Raw genomic sequence first — 18,625 nt, 5'->3', positions numbered from 1 at the left:
AGCTTACATTCTCCTGGAAGGACACAACATGTACACAAGTAGATAAATTCAATATACATAGATATGGTCTTCCTGCCTCCTGTCAAACTGCAGCAAGTTCCTCCCCACAGGTTCTGAGCTTAAAGTACCAGCACCCTGCTCCTCCAGCAACTTGGCCAAGATTAAAGCTGAGACCTGAGGCTGCCCCCATGGCTGAATGAAAGGAGGAAAGGAATCACTATTTATATAGTCAGACAACTTGAGACTCAAATCCACTGTTGATTACTTCCCGTAAACCTTGGACAAGTCATTTAACTTACAGGGCCTAAGTTTCATCTGTAAATTGGGAGGATGTTGTTCTAAATGGCCTCCACAGTCCCTTCCAGCTCTACAGCTCTTTGTGTGTATAAATGTAAAGTAACTTAGGGAGGAGAGAATACTACCAATTGGGAACAAGAGGAGAGACTTGATGTAAGCAGTGGCACCTGAGCAGAGCCTTGAAGGCAGTTAAGAATTACAAGAGGTGGATGCTGAGAGACAGAAACTGAGGCACAGGAGGCAGTCTGTGCACAGACAGAAGAGATGGAATGGCATCAAGCAATATTAAGTAGGCCAGGACAGGAGGAACACAGTCAGATCAGTCTGAAAAGGGTGAAGCCTGGTTGTGAAGGGCTTTAAATGACAAACAGAGGAATTGGTATTTATGAAGCTATTTAATCGGGAAAGCGATGCAATCAGGCCTGGGCGGAAAGCTAAAAGCTACGTGGAAGACAGACTGGAGAAGGGGAAGACATGAGGTGGGGATCACAAGAGTTGGGACAGGAGGCAACAGGGACCTGAATTATGGGGACGGCTGTGTAACTGGAATGAAAGGCATCAATGGGAGAGGCATTTCAAGGGAGAATCAACAAGATCTGGCACATGATTAGAGACAGAGGGCTGAAGGAGAAAGAAGAGGTAAGTAAGAAGGTAAGGAAGTAAGATGGTAAAGAGGTAAGGAGGAATCTAAGGTTGGGAATATTCGAACTGGAAAGAAAGTGGTGCCCTCTACAGACTGAGGGAAGAAAAAATGAAGGATGGAATGAGAGTAATAAGACATCAAAAAAAACCCTCCAAATTATTACTGTTGTTGTTGACAATAACAAGAGTCCCCACTTATACCAGAGCTTGGAGGTTTACAAAGTGCCTCACCTACAACCCATCTGTTAGCTAGGTCATACAAGCAATGTCCATTCTACAGATGAGGAAACTGAGGTTCAGAAAAGTTAAATGCTTTCCCTGTAGCTTCAAAGTGAAGAAATGTCAGAACTGGGGCTGAATCCCAGTCTTCAGCCTCCACAGCTAGTGTTCTTTTCCCTTTTCCCCCTACCATCCAGACATCCTAACTTGTGTTTACTGAGAACCTTCAAGCCAACAAGTGCTTTCATAGACATTATCCTTTGACCTCTTCAAGCTGCTTCACTCCAATGGACTAAAAAGATTTTAGAACTGTATTATCTTATTTTTTTTTAAATCACAGAATCAGAGAATTTTAAAAGATAGAAAGGGATTTTACAGGTCACCTAGTTCACCTTGTACCAAAATCATGAATCTAGCTAACAACATTCCTAAAAAGTGGTTACCCAGCCTCACTCAACTTGTACATCTCCCATACACAGATTTAGAACTAGAAAGGACCTTGAAAACCATTCAGTCCAACCCCAACATTTTACAGATAAGGAAACTGAGGCTCAGAGTAAAACTTAATTGGCAGGATATAACCTGCCAGTGTTCCTCAAAGTCTGAATACATTCTGAAATATTACTTCTTATTCATAGCAATAAACGTGAATGAGTATTTATATAATGTTCCTCTCTCCAAGTAGTTAGCACTTTCTCAGGTGCAAACAGAAAATACTTTGAACTTTACAGAAAACGACACTAGAGGAATACAAAGAGCTATATATATGAGGATGAGCTCCCTCTTCCCAAAAGACAAAGCTGGGCTCATCCAAGAGGACCCTCAGAAGTGAAGCAGCATCGTGGCCAAAGGAGACTGTTGCTACACATCAGAAACAAAAGTTGCAGCAGAACCAGATGACTAACTAAGAATTCTTCCTCCATTCTTCTCAATCACATGCCCAAGTCCATTGCCAAAGGGGCAAACAAGCAGTATTTCAGACCTGTGTTTTCCCTTTTCTCCCAACATCCTCCCATTGATAGAAGTGCATGCAGTAGGAGCCAAGAAATGGCCATGGAGTGAGCATGGCACAAATGGAAGAAGAGGTACAGAGCCTGAAGAATGCATTTATGGTGCCTGAAACTATCAGGCCTGTACTGAGCTTGAGTGCTTTTCCTTTAAGTGTGTGCTTTCAAAGGTTTGCTGAATTCTTAAGTATGATTTTTTTTTTTTTAAATAAAGCCTTAGAACCAAAATCTTGTCCGTGACAACACAGACCTGAAATGATGTGTGTCAAGGGAAAGAGAGAGAACAGGACCTGCCAAAAAGTGATTTCTAGCAAACTTTTCAGATGTACACTTGGGGTGCAGCATGCGGCACATCCTCCTCTTCCTGCTCAGTACTTACTTGTGATATGTTGGCACAACGTCGTGAAACAAATGAAAGATATTCCTCACTGAGTAGAAAAGCTGAATGGCACTGGAGAGAGAAAAGATTAATTTAAATGAAAGGCAGTTTTTCCAAATGCAATCATTTCAGGGAAAATGGAATCTGTTCATTGCTAATGATGTGTCGGAAATAAAAAAAAAATGCAATAAAGTATATCTGAAGCAACAGTCATCAGCCCAAGGGAGACTCCGATTGCAAAGAACAGTTGACTCCATACTGCTGGGAAGCACAGCTAACCTAGCTGGATATAAATTGCCAGCCATAACTTGCTAACTAACCTCGACTGGCTAACAATTTCAATGGATGCATTAAAGATCCAAAGCCTCTTTTCTCTCCATCATTCTGTGCCCTCCAGCACCCAAAGTATCTCTTCAGTAACAAATGGAGCTAAGCCTCAAGCAAACGTCACCTTCCCACTGACGCTAACCGGAAAGGGCAAGGCATCAATAGAGGCATTCATTTGGCTCTTTCAGTAACAGTCTGACTTTCAGCATCCATCTTTCCCCCTCTTTCCACAATGCAAAAGGATGAACTAACATTTCCAATATGGCATCTGAATCATCCTCTCTCTTCCAATTTCAAGCTACTATTAAAATTCATATAAAGGGCAATGTTCAGCTTTGTGTATGTTACCAGATCAGAACACAAACTTCCACACCTCCCTCCCTTCCAACAAGCCAGACACTGTGGATTCTAGAGACATCTAAGGATATCACAGCCATGATTAAGCTAAAGAAATGTTAATAAATATGCTTTGATATGTAGACAGAACAGCTGTCCCTTCCCTACCTACCAAACTGGAGCAGAACAGAATTCATTGACAATTGCCTACACCTTGCTATGAGTGTGCATTCTCGAGAAGTACAAGATTAAAGAATGCCAATGTACAAAGGAATCTGATATAGAAGCCCAGGAGTAGCAACAAACTGATAAAGCCAAACCCTAATCAAAACTGAGCCTTAATCAAAATAGATTTTTACTATTTGCATACAAAACAACAATAACTAGAACACATGGATTAAAGCTTTTGCAAACTTGGCCTATAATTCAATCTGGTCTAAGGGGCACCATTTCTTTTCCTTAGCTAGAAGTGTTAAAAAAAAAGAACTAAGAAATTCTGTGGTAAATGTGGAACACATTTTGGGATGCTTTCAAGAGAGAATAATGGGTCCTAGACAACAAAGTTTATGTCTCTCCTGCTCTTTAACCGGATCACTCAATATTTACTGCTTTTAAAAGTGAACCAACTAATAGCTCAGAAACAACCATAGTTGCGTTTATGTGCCAAAACAACCTTGTGTCTCCAGAGTTAGGATATAAATGGAAATGGACTCATTATCCCAATTCAATTTAATAAACATTTCTTAAGCACCTATAATGTGCCAGGTATTGCACTGAGAAATTTTACAAATATATTTTATGTGATCCTCACAAAAACCCTGCAAGTTATGTGCTATTAATACCCCCATTTTACAGTTGAGGATACTGAGGCAAAGAGGTTAAGTGACTTGCCCAGAGACACAAAGCTATTAAGTATCTCAGGTCACATTTGAACTCAGGTCTTCCTGATTCTAGGCCCAGCACCATATCCAACTGTGCCATCAACTGCTTGGTAAGTAGCTACATAGGGGTGGACACCCTAGCCAGGGTGGGTCACTTCCTAGCCATGACTAGGTTGAGGTCACCACCATCTTTCTTCTCTTCTAGATGCTCTGGGATGTAGGGGGCAAGAGAAAAAATACAGATGGGAGACTGGGAATATTGACAGGCCTGGGTAGGGGCAAGTAAAAATTTCCCTTAGGGCAGAAATCCTAAGCAATGGCAAAGAGAAGAAAGTTCATGTGGTCACTGGCTGGGGGGCCAGGAAACTAACCTTAAGTAAGGGAGAGACTTCTGTCTGGCCCCAAGAACAAAACTCTGACTGACGTTCTCTTTAATACACTTCTGATTTAGATATCAGTTTTGAACAAGTCAAAAACTTCTGCAAAAAATTCAGAATTCTTACCACTGATCACTGCTAGTTGTTGCTTCCAGTAAAGTCTGATAGGCCAGCTCCATCAGTTTCTCAACAGATTCACTGATCCGGCATGTTGGCAAAGAGAAAGAATGCTCACCCAGTTTATTTTCAGTGTCTAAGTTCATCATCTCATTGTGCAGACTTTTGGACGCTTTTTGCATTTTGAGCTTGTTACCTTCATCAGGAGCTGGCAACTCTGGCAGAGCTATCTTAGACTCTGGACTGATCTAAGATTGAAACATAAAATATTTAGTGTCTACAAAGTAATTCAGAAACAAGCATATAATGTGGCAGGGTTCCATACAGGTTATCTCTATCAAAAAAGTCATGGTTCCTACAGGGCAATTTTTAGATCAAGTAAATACAGGTGGGCCTTAATGAGTATCAATCATAGGGCAGAAGGTGTCATTAAAAAACAAGCAAACCCACTTACAGTATAGAATACAGACATTCTCGTCTGTAATGATTTAGGAATGTAAAGCTATGAAACTGACCTAGCTTTTACATGAAGGATAGTTTATCCATACATGAGAAATAATCTTCAGGAATCATCCTGCTCAATCATTAAAGCTACAGTTGGCCTAATGTTTTATTCATTATTATCTTATAATATCACATTAATTGTCCAAAATATTTACATAGACTATTCCTCAACAGTATGCTCATTTCATCTGAGCAATTACTTATTTGCACTATTCCATCCTCAAATAATAGGGAGTCTGAGAAGCTCAAGTACAATCAGAGCTAGAGTAAATGAAACACGATTCAGTTGTAAAAATTCCTGTTTGAAGAGAGAAACTAGATTAGAAGACATGAAGCTGAAACACGTGAGTCTCGGGAAGATAGAGGTGGATTCATGAAGGGATTTGAGAATGGAAACTCCAGGAGGTGATGAGCATGGGGCTGAGCCCTGAACACATTTTTCAGGGAAACTGGAGATAGAAAAGGGAAAGCGTTTTAGAGCAAGGTCATGAAAGAGGGAAACACCAAAGAAGTCTGTAGAAAAGGGATGAAAAGTTAGTGCAATGGAAGCCACTTTGGGGATCTAAAATTATGGGCTTTGTCCCCAGACAAAAGACAACCTCGTTCAATGTAAGCCAGGCTCAGAAGAGCTCAGAGGACCTTTCCTGGACAGTACTTCTGACCTTGGACAGAAGGGTAGACCTGAGGTTCAGAAAAGAAAGGACTTTATCTTTTGTGACCAAGTAAGACAACTTTAAAAACCTGACCTACATGAATCCATGAGTCAAGCTGAAGTGAATAACACAATTTCATACCTGCAACCTATCCCGTTCTTCCTATGATTCATACCCATACTCAGTAAACTATTTAAATTATTTTACTCCAGTTTGAACTGGAGTAAAATAATTTAAATAGTTTACTGAATATTTTATGCTAGAATGGACACAGTGGGAGAGTGGTAACAAAAAAGTGGGTAAGAAAAACTGAAGCACCAGAGACATGTAGAAGACCTCAATCACGTGTATAGTGGAAACAAAAACTAACCAAATGGAAATGAATCTAAAAGAAACTCCTCTTTATCCTAAGCTGGGTTTTATCAAAATTGGCTTTAAGAAGCCCGGCACATAACAGGCACTCAACAGATATGTGATTAAGAAATTAAAACTTAAGGAAAAAAATGTGCAGGATGTAAAGGAGCGAAGTGATCTTGAATATAAGTTACATTCTTTAGGACTCTTTCAGGGTCATTTTTAGTACCTTACATACAAAAACCACAAAAATTTCGTTTTGAACAGTCATAAACCTGAGTGCTGATGGAGCTTGTTTATTGCAAAATGCTGCATTCATGGGACTTCATAACTATGTAAGGCCTATGCATATCTGTCACATGTGTATACTGAAATAAATTTCTAAACATCATACCAGCCTGAGCAAAAACTTAAAAATTGTAAACTGAATTCTTTCACCAATTAACTGCTTCCCAAATATACCATAAAAATTCTAACACTGGGACCTTTACAGTGTTGTGAATTTCTGAAGTCATTAGGTTTCTGGCTGCCACAATCACATCTTGGCACTTCTTGTTAGCAAAATGAGAATTGATATTCCGGGCATATTTCAGCAAGTCAGTAGTATCTCCTTTTAAAAATCTCATGCCCTTAAGAGCATTTTCAAATTCTTCAGTGGACTGTATCACCTAAAAAGAAGAAAGACAAACAGAGACAGGCTGAGAAATGAAAAAGTAAAACAAAGAAAAATTTCATTCAGAACAAAAACAGCAAAAAGGAATGACCAGCACATGGAGAGGATGTGTGAATTCATAGGCCTGGTCATTTTAGAGCCTTTTTTCCCCATAATTAAACTATTTGTGAACATCATCGACTGAAATGTCTAAGTAATTTCAAGGTTGCAAAGATCTTTTAAAATGCATGGGTGCATTTTGGCATTCCAGGGAACAATGAAAAGAAATCCATAGGCATTTCACAACTGGCAGACATTACAAATGATCAGTATTTAAAAGGCTTTGATTAATAACTCTATAAGTAGGAAAATACATGTCCAAAAGGAATAGGAAAAACCATAGGGGGAAAATATCATAAAGAATTTCACTCTGCTCATAATTAATAATTTAATTCATTTGAACATCCTCTTAATTTACAACAAATTATAAAGAAAAAAGAAAATATAGCTAGAGCAAATAACAGTCTACTGTAACCTCTTGGCATCTCTGTTCTTACCTCTTCATACTGTTCTAACTTGCTGCTGTTTGTTGGAATGGAATAAACCAAACAATCTTTAATGAGACACTCAGACATATCTTCCCAGATCATGTCACCCACAATCTCTGCCAATACAATCTTAGATACTTTTTCATCTTCCAAATCATCACCAAGAGGCAAGTCTAAATTCAAAAGAAAAAGGTATATCTTTACAAGCAAACTTCCAGGTAAGAAATTGTATCATATTCCTGGGTTGTTGGGGTTTTTTCCCTCTCCATCCCCTCTCTGTCAGTCTTCTAGAATTTTCTGAGTTAAGATGGTGGGAGGGTGAATGTAGAAGGAAACAGTTCAGACAATTCTACCACCATCTAAACCAAATGTGATGGACAATGAATTCTCCACAATTACTATTATTATATTTTTGCTGCTCAGAGAAATCTGTTCTTCAAACAGCATAACTAAAAACAAGGCATTAGGCAACTACATTTTAATCATCTACCAATGAACTGTAATTTGGTTCCACAAGTGTATATAAGTGCTGCTATTTAAGCTGACACCCAGGTACTTGATGACATTTGCTCTCCAGTTGCTAAGATGATAAATTTTACTTACCAAAATGTCCCTCAATTTCCACATCCATTTCAGCAACTCTGCCAAAGCTGTTGCTCATCTACCCCTCTAAATAGTTTCTTGGAGTTATCTACAAGTACTGCATTTTTGTTAATTTGTCAAAAGCACAATATCAAGTTTATTGAACAGAATCCGTTCACCCATTCTATTTTAACTCTGTCCCAATAACTCTTTTAATGGCTATTTTCCACTATTCTTGCATTCTTACATGCATTACAGTGTTAATCTTTTAATCTACATTTGGGAGCTAAATGGCTAATGTATAACATACAATCTTTAGAGCATTACTGGGCTTGGCAGTAACGAATGCATCTTCAAATTTCATGAGTTCCAGGGTACTTTGTAATATCTAAAAGAATCATCAATAAAATTTTTCAACTCTACACCAAATGTACCTATTTCTTTTCTGTCTTTTTTTTCATACTCTGCTCATTTCCATTTTTTATTCATCCTGCCAAGAGTCTCTTACTTGTCCCTACTCAGAACTTAAAAAAAACAACAAAAAACCTGATCCTAGATCTATTGTTTTACTAGATGCCATACATCACCTATAAAGGTAAATCAAGTTCTCATAGTGTAGATTGTGATAATAAATCAACAAGGATTTTAAAAGCAATCTTCTATGTGGCAGGCATTGTGCCAGAGATAGAAATATAAAAATGAGATAATTTCTGCCTTTAAGAGGTTTATATTCTATCAGGGAGAAAATAAATACATATGAAGAAGTACCTATAGAACATATTCAAAATAAATTGAAAACTGTTTGGTGAGAGAGGGCACTAGCAATTGGGCAGATCAGGAAGGACACTGTATAAAAGGTATGGTGTATAACCATAGTCTTGAAGGAAACAAGGGATTCTATGAAAAGGAAATGAAAAGGCAGCAGATTAAGGGCACTGGGGGCACTCACAGCAAAGGTACAGAAATATAACATGGGATGTCATGTACAAGACATGAAATGGAAAGCCAGTTTGACTGAACATCAGCACCTGGGAAGGGGACTAACAGTCTACTGCAACTTCTTTGGCATCTATATTGTTCTGTTTGTCGGAATTAAATAAGCCAAACAGTCTTTAATGAGATACTCACACATATGTTCCCAGATCATGTCACTCGTGAAGGGGAATAGTAAACGGAAGAAGTTGAAAAAGTAGATTGAGGCCAGGATGTGACAGGCTTTAAAGCCCAGAGAAGTTTACATTTTATCCTAATGGCAACAGAGAGCCACTGACGTTTACTGAGTAGGGGAGTGATAAATGACTTTGGCAACTGCATGGAGGAAGCCTCGAACAGGAAGAGATTTGAGGCAAGGACACCAAATAGGAAACTGCTGCAATAGTCCAGGTGAGAGCTGACAAGATTTAATCACTCAATTTTAAATTGCTACAACAAACAGGCAAAAAAAAATCCTTATTAGCCATCAATTAGACAATATATTTGGTTAAAATGATGTGGACAGATACCACATGACCTGTTTGCCAGTCTGAGTCTTACTTTTTGATCACAAGTACCTTTTCTATTGGGTTACACACTATAATATCCCAAGTTTATATGCTACCGCTTACACACTACACTATCCCGAGCTACGATTTTACAACAGCAAAACAAAAGTTTGTTTTTAATGATTAATTTACAAACTTTACAACCTGATACACTGTAGAAGTGATCTTTTGGGAGTTTGAAAATCCCCAATGAAAATTATAAGTATGCATTTTATCATTTATTCACATAATTTTCTCCAATACTAAGTAAAAGAGAGGGAAGAGGAGAATGTCATTATGCGAGCAACTAGGACCCAATTTTGTAATATCTTTGGCAATCCTCACTATTCTTTGAGATTTTCATCCTCATTTACTAAAGAATACTGGATCTACACTAATAGGAGGAAAAATAACCTAAATCTCCTAATATTTCTCCCCTTCTACAGCAATTCTTCATTTTAGAGCAAAACATTGTTTTATATGGAGTTGTGCATGACAGAAAGAAAGAAGGATGGAGCAATGTGGTACAGTGGAAAATGTGCTAAATTTGAAATCTGAGGACCTAGGTTCAAATCCCAGCTCTCCCACTTGCTACTTGTGATCTTGGGCAGGTTTATAATAAACATCAGTTTCTTCTGTAAAATGAGAGGATTATGATCTTATGAATCATTCCATAATCTGCATATGAGATCAGGGAGTCAGAGTCAGAAATAACCTTGGAAGTTAAATCTAACCTCCTATCCAATATCCAATGTTTTCTACAACATCCCTAGCACATGGCTCAGTACCCTTTGAATGCCTCGAGAGATGAGGAGCAATTAGAAAGTTAAGAGAATCCTCAATGAACATTTGTTTAGCACTTCCTATACACAATGCAAAGAGGTATAAGATTTGAACATAAAAGGAGCTGAAACCATACATCAGAGTTGGAAGGAGCCTCGGAACTCTAAGCCCTACAAAAAGCATGGAATGTCTTCTACAACATTCATAACAAGCCACCATCCAGTTTGAAGGCATCCAATCACAGCGGGCTCACTACCTCATGAGGTGGCCAATCCACTTTTTAACAAGATGCTTTTCATTATATTGTACAGAAATCTGTCTCCTGCTAACTTCCATTCACCAGCTAAACTATCTTCCAGAACCAAACAAATCTATTCCTTCTTCCACATGACAACCTTCCATAATATCTACGCTTGCCCCACCCATCCCACTCCACTTTTCAGCTTTCTTGTATGCTGGCTTCCCCCACTAGATTATAATCTGAGGGAAGGGACCATCTTTCTCTTTTGTATTTGTATCCCCCACGCTCAGCACAGTGCCTGGCTCAGTAGGTATTTATGTTTATTGACTACTGACTATGTTTAAGTTGCTCTTTCTTTTCAAATGTATATGTTACAAGAGTGGAATCATCAGAAGATTTGCAGGAGATACTGTAATAGAGAAGGGCAAAGGTCCCACATTCCTAGCCTTAGTAAGATTCACGTGGCAAAGATAAACAAGGAGGTGATGAAAAGAATATACTGAATACCTTTACCATTCTTCTAACCATAGTAGCCTCCTTTCTTTTAATCCTGCCCAGGCTACAACAAAGTCTTTTTTGCTTAAAGTAGCCTACTCTGAAGTAGCAGCTGCTCTTTAGAAGTAGAATAAAAGGTATGTGTGCCAAGAGGGGGTGAGCATACATAGGATATTAATTTTTTTGATTTTCTTCTCAAAACTGGGAGGGTGCAGAGGAGGATGTACAAAGAAAACAATTCCCTTTTTATTGCACCTAACAATACTTGGTCATTAACACTCTGATGTCACATGCGGTTTATATAACTTCATAATAGCGAGAAACTAAAAACTGGAACTACAAATACATTCCTCGCCTTAATCTTGTTGCAGCTACTTATTTTAGTTTTTATTATTCCTTTCATGCCAAAACTGAGTGGTTTTATAAGCTTTCCTTTAACTTTTGTGTGATTAGTCCTTCTTAATCACAGTAAACCTAGATATTTCTGTTTCACCTCCTGCATTACATCTCCAATAATTTTATCTTTTCTGAGCCTGTACCTATCGATCACACTGACATGTCCTTTCACCAGATGTATTGAGCTGCATTTGTTCAGTATTTCTTATGATGATCCTCTGGGCTAAATTTTGGATCTCACCTAGTAACTAGCAGCGTCCTACATAAGTAGCAATAATAACAAGAACAACTGCAGTTTCTATTAATCTCTGAAATGATTTTGTAGTAAGCACTTAATAAATGTTTGCTGAGTGAATTAATCCATTCAGAGATCCACTTATACATCATTCTTAATGGTTCCAGTAATTTTCAACAGCTTATGGAACTGTGTTTTAAATACCGAAAATTTAGAAAGAGCTTCAAAATAACAATGTGGAGCAAATATGGTATTCATCCTCATGTTTCACCACAAGACCATATGAACTTTTATTTGGTTTTATATTTACTTCAGTTATTTAGAATCAGTACCAATAATGAGTGAGGATTAAATGATATTCATTAAAATACTAGACCAAAGAGACCAAAGAAAGAGGAAAAAGACTTATATATACAAAAATTTTTATAGCAGCTATTTTTGTGGTGGCAAAGAACTGGAAATAGAGAAGGTGCCCATCAAATGGAGAATGGCTGAATAAGTTATGGTACATGAATGTGATAGAATATTAATGTGCTTTAATTATGTGAGGGAGAGTTTCAGAAAAATCTGGAAACACTTCATATGAACTGATGCAGAGTGAGATGGGTAGAACCAAGAAAACAATTTATACAGTAACAATAATACTGGAAAGACAATTAAGAGATGTGAGGGGGAGAAGGTGGATCTTTGTTTGAAAACAAAATAAAATTTAATTTAAAAAAAAGAATAATAATGGTGCCTCATTCTCTGAAATAGATGTATTGCTGAAGAGCTGTTTATAAATACAGCAGTCATGTGATCGTAGTGGAAAGAACTCTTATGTACTCCTCTGGAAAGACACTGTAGTGTAATGGAGAGGGGGTTCAAGTCAAGAAGACTTAGTTCTGAATATTGCCTCTGACACCTACTAGCTGCATGACTAGTCATGTCACTCCAGCTTCTCTGAAGCTCCATTTCCTCATCTGAAAAAATGGAGATAACAGTATTTCTAGCACCTAGCTCACAAGGTTGTAGTGAAAGATGTATGTAAAATGCTATCAAACTTTAAAGAATTCTGTAAATATCTGTTGTTATTATTGTTATTAGGATTGGGCTCAAATTCTAGCTTTACCATTTACTGAGTACACTTACTAGCTGTGTAACCACTGAAAAAATCATTTAACCTTCCTGAGTCTCAGTTTTCTTATCGGTAAAATGGTGATGATAATATGGATGAGGAAGAGTTCTTGACCAAACAAAATGATCACAACATAAAATAGATAATTGGGATTACATAAAATTGAAAAGTTTTTGTACAAATAAATTAATGTAATTAAAACTAGAAGGGAAACAATTAACTGGGGGAAAAAATCTTCGCTGCAAATTTCTCTGAAAAAGGTCTGAGATCCATGATATATATGCAATAGATACAAATACATTAGAAAAAGTTCCATTCCTCAAAAGAAACTAGATCAAAACATATGACTAGGCATTCTCAGAAGGCAAGCTATCAAAAATCATACGGAAAAAAATGCTGGATTTGGGAGTCATCTGCAGCTGAATCCTTGGGAACTGATTACAATGAAGAGAGAGAAGAATGTCTAGGACGTAGCCCCGGGACACACTCACAGTTAGGAAATGAGATCTGAATGACAGAACAGCAAAGGAGACTGAGGTAAAACAGACAAATTGGAGTAAATCCAAAAAACAGCAATGTCACAAAAAATCCAGCAAGGAGAGAATCACATGGTAAGAGAGTGGTTCACATTTTAAAAGATAAAGGTATGCTCTTCTCTTTTTAAGAGTCAACAATGAAGACAAGGAAACCTCACAGAGAGGCTGACTTGCAATTTCTCAAAGTCTTGGCCTTTTTTTTTCCCTTTAGCACTTTTGCAAAACTATAGGACAGGCTCTATGTAGATACTATCTTCACAAGAATTCCCAGTTTATGACTTCCAAGAAGGCAAATTCTAAGTACATCACCTGTTTTTTAATTCTTTCCAATCCACAGCTAAAAGTGTTTGATTATTCAACAAGACAACATAAAGAAAAGTTAAAAAAAAAAAAAGACAAAAGCAAAGTAAGAAAGATGATCAGATAAGAGCAAGAAAGCAAAACCTCCCAAACAAAGATTACTTTGGCAGCATAGTGACCAGAACACAGGTCAAGCAGCAGGAGATGTTTCAAGTGTGCTACTGAACCACACCACGTGAAATCTGGGTTACAGACATAATCAGTGTTAAACCAATGTTGCTAATATGAAACACAAGCTTACAGACTGACTGGCTTTCTGTGTTCTAGGCACACAGCTCTTGGTGTGATAGTGCTTTCCCTCATTGAAACATTCCATTTATTTACCCCATTTTTCATCACCATTATTATGGACACTTCATTTCCTGTTTTCCCTGTAGTTAAAACAGGATTCCCTGACTATGATAAATTATTAAGAGCCTTAGGGTGTTAAATGCTCCCTAACATCCAAGGATAATAGCAAATATAATAGTATTTTCCACATAACATTACCCCAACCAATGTGGTTTAGAAATAACATCATGAATGTATTGTACTCAAACCTTGCCATGATAACTAACTAAGCTAATCTTCAGGAGTTAATAATCAAAGAACGATGCTAGCTCAATAAAGAGGTAAAAAAATTCAAGGCAATTCTACTTTGATGAACTGCAGGGCCAAACCCTATGAACCAGAGTGAAGAGTTACCATAGAGAATCTTATTCTCTATTTAGTCTCATCTTTTCCCCCCTATTTCATTTATTTTCACACATTTACTATCAGACATATCCACTTCCCCTCCCCTAAAACTGCACAATAAATAAAAATATAACAAATACATATAATGCTGCAAACAAACTCTCACATTTGCACTGACCATTTATAACATTTTTCTTACAAAACACTGACTTACTTTGTAATCAGAGTGCCTAAAACAGGGTAGGCATTTAATGTCTATTGATGATAATGCTATTTTACCTAATTTCATGTTTACCTAGAACCAATAAATGTCATTAAGTAGATTATGATCATATCGTACAACTAAGACACTGCTAGAGACCTACAATCTTAGGTACTGATAATTCTGTGATTCAGGAAGAGAAACAAAGTTGTACTACTCCAGGGGCACAATTCCCATCCTCCTCTCCACTACCCTTTCATCCCTCCGCTTCCCCACACACATTCTCAGTCCCTATGTATATTCAGGCTTTTAGTATGTGTCCAACTTTGGAGATTAGAAATCTTTTAAAAATAATAATAAAAATAATACCTAGCATTTATATAATGCAAGGTGCTACATAATACTGGGGAGGTAAGTTCTGTTATTATCCTCATGTTATAGATGAGGAAACTGAAGCAAACAAGTTAAGTGACTTGCCCAGTGTCACAAAGCTAGAAAGTGTCTGAGGCCAGGTTTAAACTCAGGTCTTCCTGACTCCAGGTCTGGCGCTCGATCCACTGACCCAACACCTCACTGTTCCAAAGTAAAGAGACAATATTTCCAGGCTACATACCCAGCAGGTGTTTCTGAAGAACTTCCAGCACCAGCCTGATCTTCGTGAAAACCTCAGGTGGAGATGAATGTTCCAAGTCTGTTGCCACAGATTCAAATCGAAAGACAACTGTATCAGGACGGGTGTCAATCAGTGCATGGAGCGATGGATAAGATACCAGCGGCCTGATGATGTATTTCAGCAGCAACTGGCCTAAAAAAAAAAATCAAAAAAAAGTTTTAAAAGTCACTAAAATATTTAAATTACTAAAAAAATCTATAAAAATCAATATTTCACCAAAGGTAGATCTAAAGTTATATAAAGACATATATGCTATAATCCCCTATTATTACAGGGTGCTACCCAGTGGAGTTTCCTAGGTTATCTACTGATTTTTATTTCATAATAATAATAGCTAGCATGTACAAAGTACTTTAAGGTATGAAATGCACTGTATCTCATTTGTTATTTCATTTGTTTCTCAGCCACCTTTTGAGGAAGGTGCCATTTTACAGATGAAAAAAATGAGGGGGACAAAGTTTAAGTGACTTGCCCAAAGTCACACAGCTACTAAGTGTCTGAGGCCAGATTTGAACTCAGATCTACCTGACTCCAGGTCCAATGTTTCATCGTGACCTGGAGGTGACCAGGATTTCACAAAGGCTATGTTAACAAAGCACTGGCAGGTCCAACATCGACCTGATCTCATGATGAACTGTACATCAGCATCTAAGGGGTACCCTAGTTAGGTTCAGAGAAGCTCACTGCCAGGTAGATACTTGGTGATGCATTGTTTTGGTCCCTACGACTCACTGAACAGTCCACAAAAGCGTGGCAGGCTGGCAGTGTGCATCAGTGGAGGGATTACCCACACTGATGAAATCACAGACACGAAGTATTCAAGTATAACTCTTTGATATCCAACTAAACCGATTTGCAGGAACAAAAGACAAAAGAACTAGGCTGCCTCAATGAAAGAGATGATCTATACAGGGCCATTCTAAATGGACGAACCCAAGGGCCAAATCCCATCATCTATATGGCAGTCCCATCATAGAGAATTTCTTTCAGTTTCTACCATCTTTTTTCTTCTGTTAAGGCTTTCTGAAATTTCGTTCACATGAAACAAGGTAACCCACTTACTGAAGGACTTAAGTTTGGTGTGCAGCTCGCCAACAAGAGCAAATGCCAAGAGTACAGAAGTGATAGGTGGGGAAGGGGTCTCATCTTCTTTCTGGGATGGTTCCGTGCACAAATGAAGTTCCGTCTGGAGGGCAGATTCCAAGCTGCTAACTTCAAAGGAAAAAGCAAAACATCATCAGCTGTCACACAGATGCAACTCCCAAATATTTCCAGTCTGCATTTCGCAGAAGGGAAGAGTAAGACATACCAATGTGGCTCCTTCTTGCCATGTAAATATGAGACTGAGCTGCAGCAGGAACTTGTACCACAACAAGGCAGAAAGGAGAACAATATAATGGAACAAACACTGGAAAGGGGTGAAGGTCCTAGCTTTACCACTGACTAGCTGTATGACCAAGGAAAGATATTTAGCTTCAAGGCTTCAATATCCTTCTCTATAACAACTGATCATGTTGGACTAAATGCTCACTGAGCACCTTTCTAGCAGCAAAATGGCAACAACATCCTAAGTTACACACTCGGAGAACCACTACTGATGCTGACTTTTTGGATCAGTACTGATTTGTCAGGAATAGGGGCCACAAAATAGAGTAAGAAAGACAAGGGTGATCATTCTGTTCTTGTGATATCAGAATGCCTCAAATTTTTGACATCATTTCAAACAGAGTGAGGTTATGACATTAACTGAGAGCTGAAAGATGAAGCCATGCATACAACAGATGCTTTTAAATGTTGTTGAAGGTATGACGAAAATGGAACTCTAAGCCTCAGTTTTTCTTTATCTCCTTCATGCTGTCCCCTACCATGTATTGAGAGCCTATAAAACAATACTGTACGGGTAAAGTGTGTAACTGCCAAAGAACTCAATCCAGCTGTCATCTCATCTTCAGATGAGCTGCGTCTGCTCAGCAGACGAGACCTAAAAACCTACAAGGCACTCTTCCTTCAAAATATCTGATATAAACTAAATGGAAACATTTTGGAATAAGTAATGTTATGAAAAACAATGATATTTCCTCTAAAAAATGATGATTTCATTTAATATAAATAATTTAGATGCAAGAAAATGTTGCAGTAGAATGAAATGTCCTTTCATAATGCCTCATTTATGTTTTTACATAAAGGCTCAAGTACTATTTAAAAAGCTGTGAACTGAAAACACTTCACAACCTGACTCCATTCCCTACTTACTTTTTGACAAATGATAAAGATCTTGCACTGTTACTTACTACCTGATTCTGGGTAAGCCACTGAGAATCTCTGGGACTCAGTTTTCTCATCTATAAAAGGTGTTGGACAAGATCTTTAAGGGTCCTTCCAACTCTAAATCCTATGACATGCTATGAACCTAATATCTACTGAACTACTGTCAGTATCTTTGTCTCTAGTATTCCTTTCCTTAAATCAAAGGATAATAGACCTCTAGCTGAAGAGAACTCAGAGAACATCTAGTCCAACCCTATTATTTTACAGAGCAAAAAACTGCAAGCCAAGGAAGTCTGGTGACTTGTCCAAGGTCACACCTGTTGTATCAACAGAGGTGACCAATCTAGTGCTTGTTCTATCATACCACGTTATCTCCTCCTCCAGTTTCCTAAAATGTCAATTTTACTGCCATTCTCCAGTTCAAAACCTCCTCTGCCTGGCATTCAAGGCTCCCCACAATTTACCACGATTCTCTCTATCCAACTTATTTCTTACTATGCTGTTCATGATCCCTCTACCACAACCAGGACTGTCTCTAAATACCTCAAGAGACAGCACGCTGCAAAGGAAAGTGATGAGGATTTTATTATTATCACAGCAGTTCAATCCCAGCTTGCCCACTAACTACTCACAAGACCTTGGGTATGAAATTAGCCTCTCTAGGCCTCAGTTTCCTCAACTGTAAAATGTGGGGCGTGGGCTAAATGACATCTAAATCCCTTCCAGCTCCAGTCAAATGATCCTATGCTTATCCCTGAGTAAGCATTTGTTTATACTATTGCCCCCAGAAGGTTTATCATTCCATCTCCACTCTGCCCATATGCTCTCCATTCTTCACAGGCCAGTTCAAGGTCAACCTCCTCCAAGATACATTCCATTAACTACTCCAACCTATAATGATAATAGGAATTGATGTCTACATAGTACTTTTAAGGTTTTAAATGCACTTTACATACATGATCTCTCCCTCCTCTGGACTCCTACTGTCCTCACTTTTGTACTTCCCATTCAGGCTCTTAAATTGTCTGTTGGATTATCTCCCAAACTATACAGTAAGCTTCTCACCAGCAGGGATCTTTACCTGTGTCTATTTTGCCTAAACCAATGCCTTGTTCACTAAACATTTGCTGACTAATTTGCTGACTGGGTAGTTAGGCGGCACAGTGGATAGAGTGCCAGGCCTAGAGTCAAGAAGACCTTAGTTCAAATCTGACCTCAGACACTTACTAGCTGTCCTGGGTGAATCACT

General features: G+C 38.2%; 1 protein-coding gene across 3 annotated transcripts in view; it reads right to left on the bottom strand.

The window, feature by feature from the left end:
* Window positions 1-18,625, bottom strand: part of ZW10 (zw10 kinetochore protein) — a 41,900-nt gene that overhangs the window by 8,289 nt on the left and 14,986 nt on the right. For 2 of the 3 annotated variants that reach the window (XM_027847335.1, XM_027847337.1), the window contains exons 6-11: window positions 16,171-16,320; window positions 15,049-15,240; window positions 7,303-7,466; window positions 6,579-6,761; window positions 4,592-4,830; window positions 2,545-2,616 (exon numbers count right to left, since the gene is read on the bottom strand). In XM_027847335.1, coding sequence (XP_027703136.1) covers window positions 2,545-2,616; window positions 4,592-4,830; window positions 6,579-6,761; window positions 7,303-7,466; window positions 15,049-15,240; window positions 16,171-16,320 — 1,000 coding nt within the window. The remainder of the gene's footprint in view (window positions 1-2,544; window positions 2,617-4,591; window positions 4,831-6,578; window positions 6,762-7,302; window positions 7,467-15,048; window positions 15,241-16,170; window positions 16,321-18,625) is intronic. The other variant, XM_027847336.1, reaches the window with a different exon arrangement.

Source organism: Vombatus ursinus, unplaced genomic scaffold (assembly GCF_900497805.2).
Source record: "Vombatus ursinus unplaced genomic scaffold, bare-nosed wombat genome assembly UNPS02015398.1, whole genome shotgun sequence".
Taxonomy (NCBI): Eukaryota; Metazoa; Chordata; class Mammalia; order Diprotodontia; family Vombatidae; genus Vombatus; species Vombatus ursinus.
Note: the sequence above shows the minus strand (reverse complement) of the source record. Positions and strands in the feature narration are given on the sequence as shown.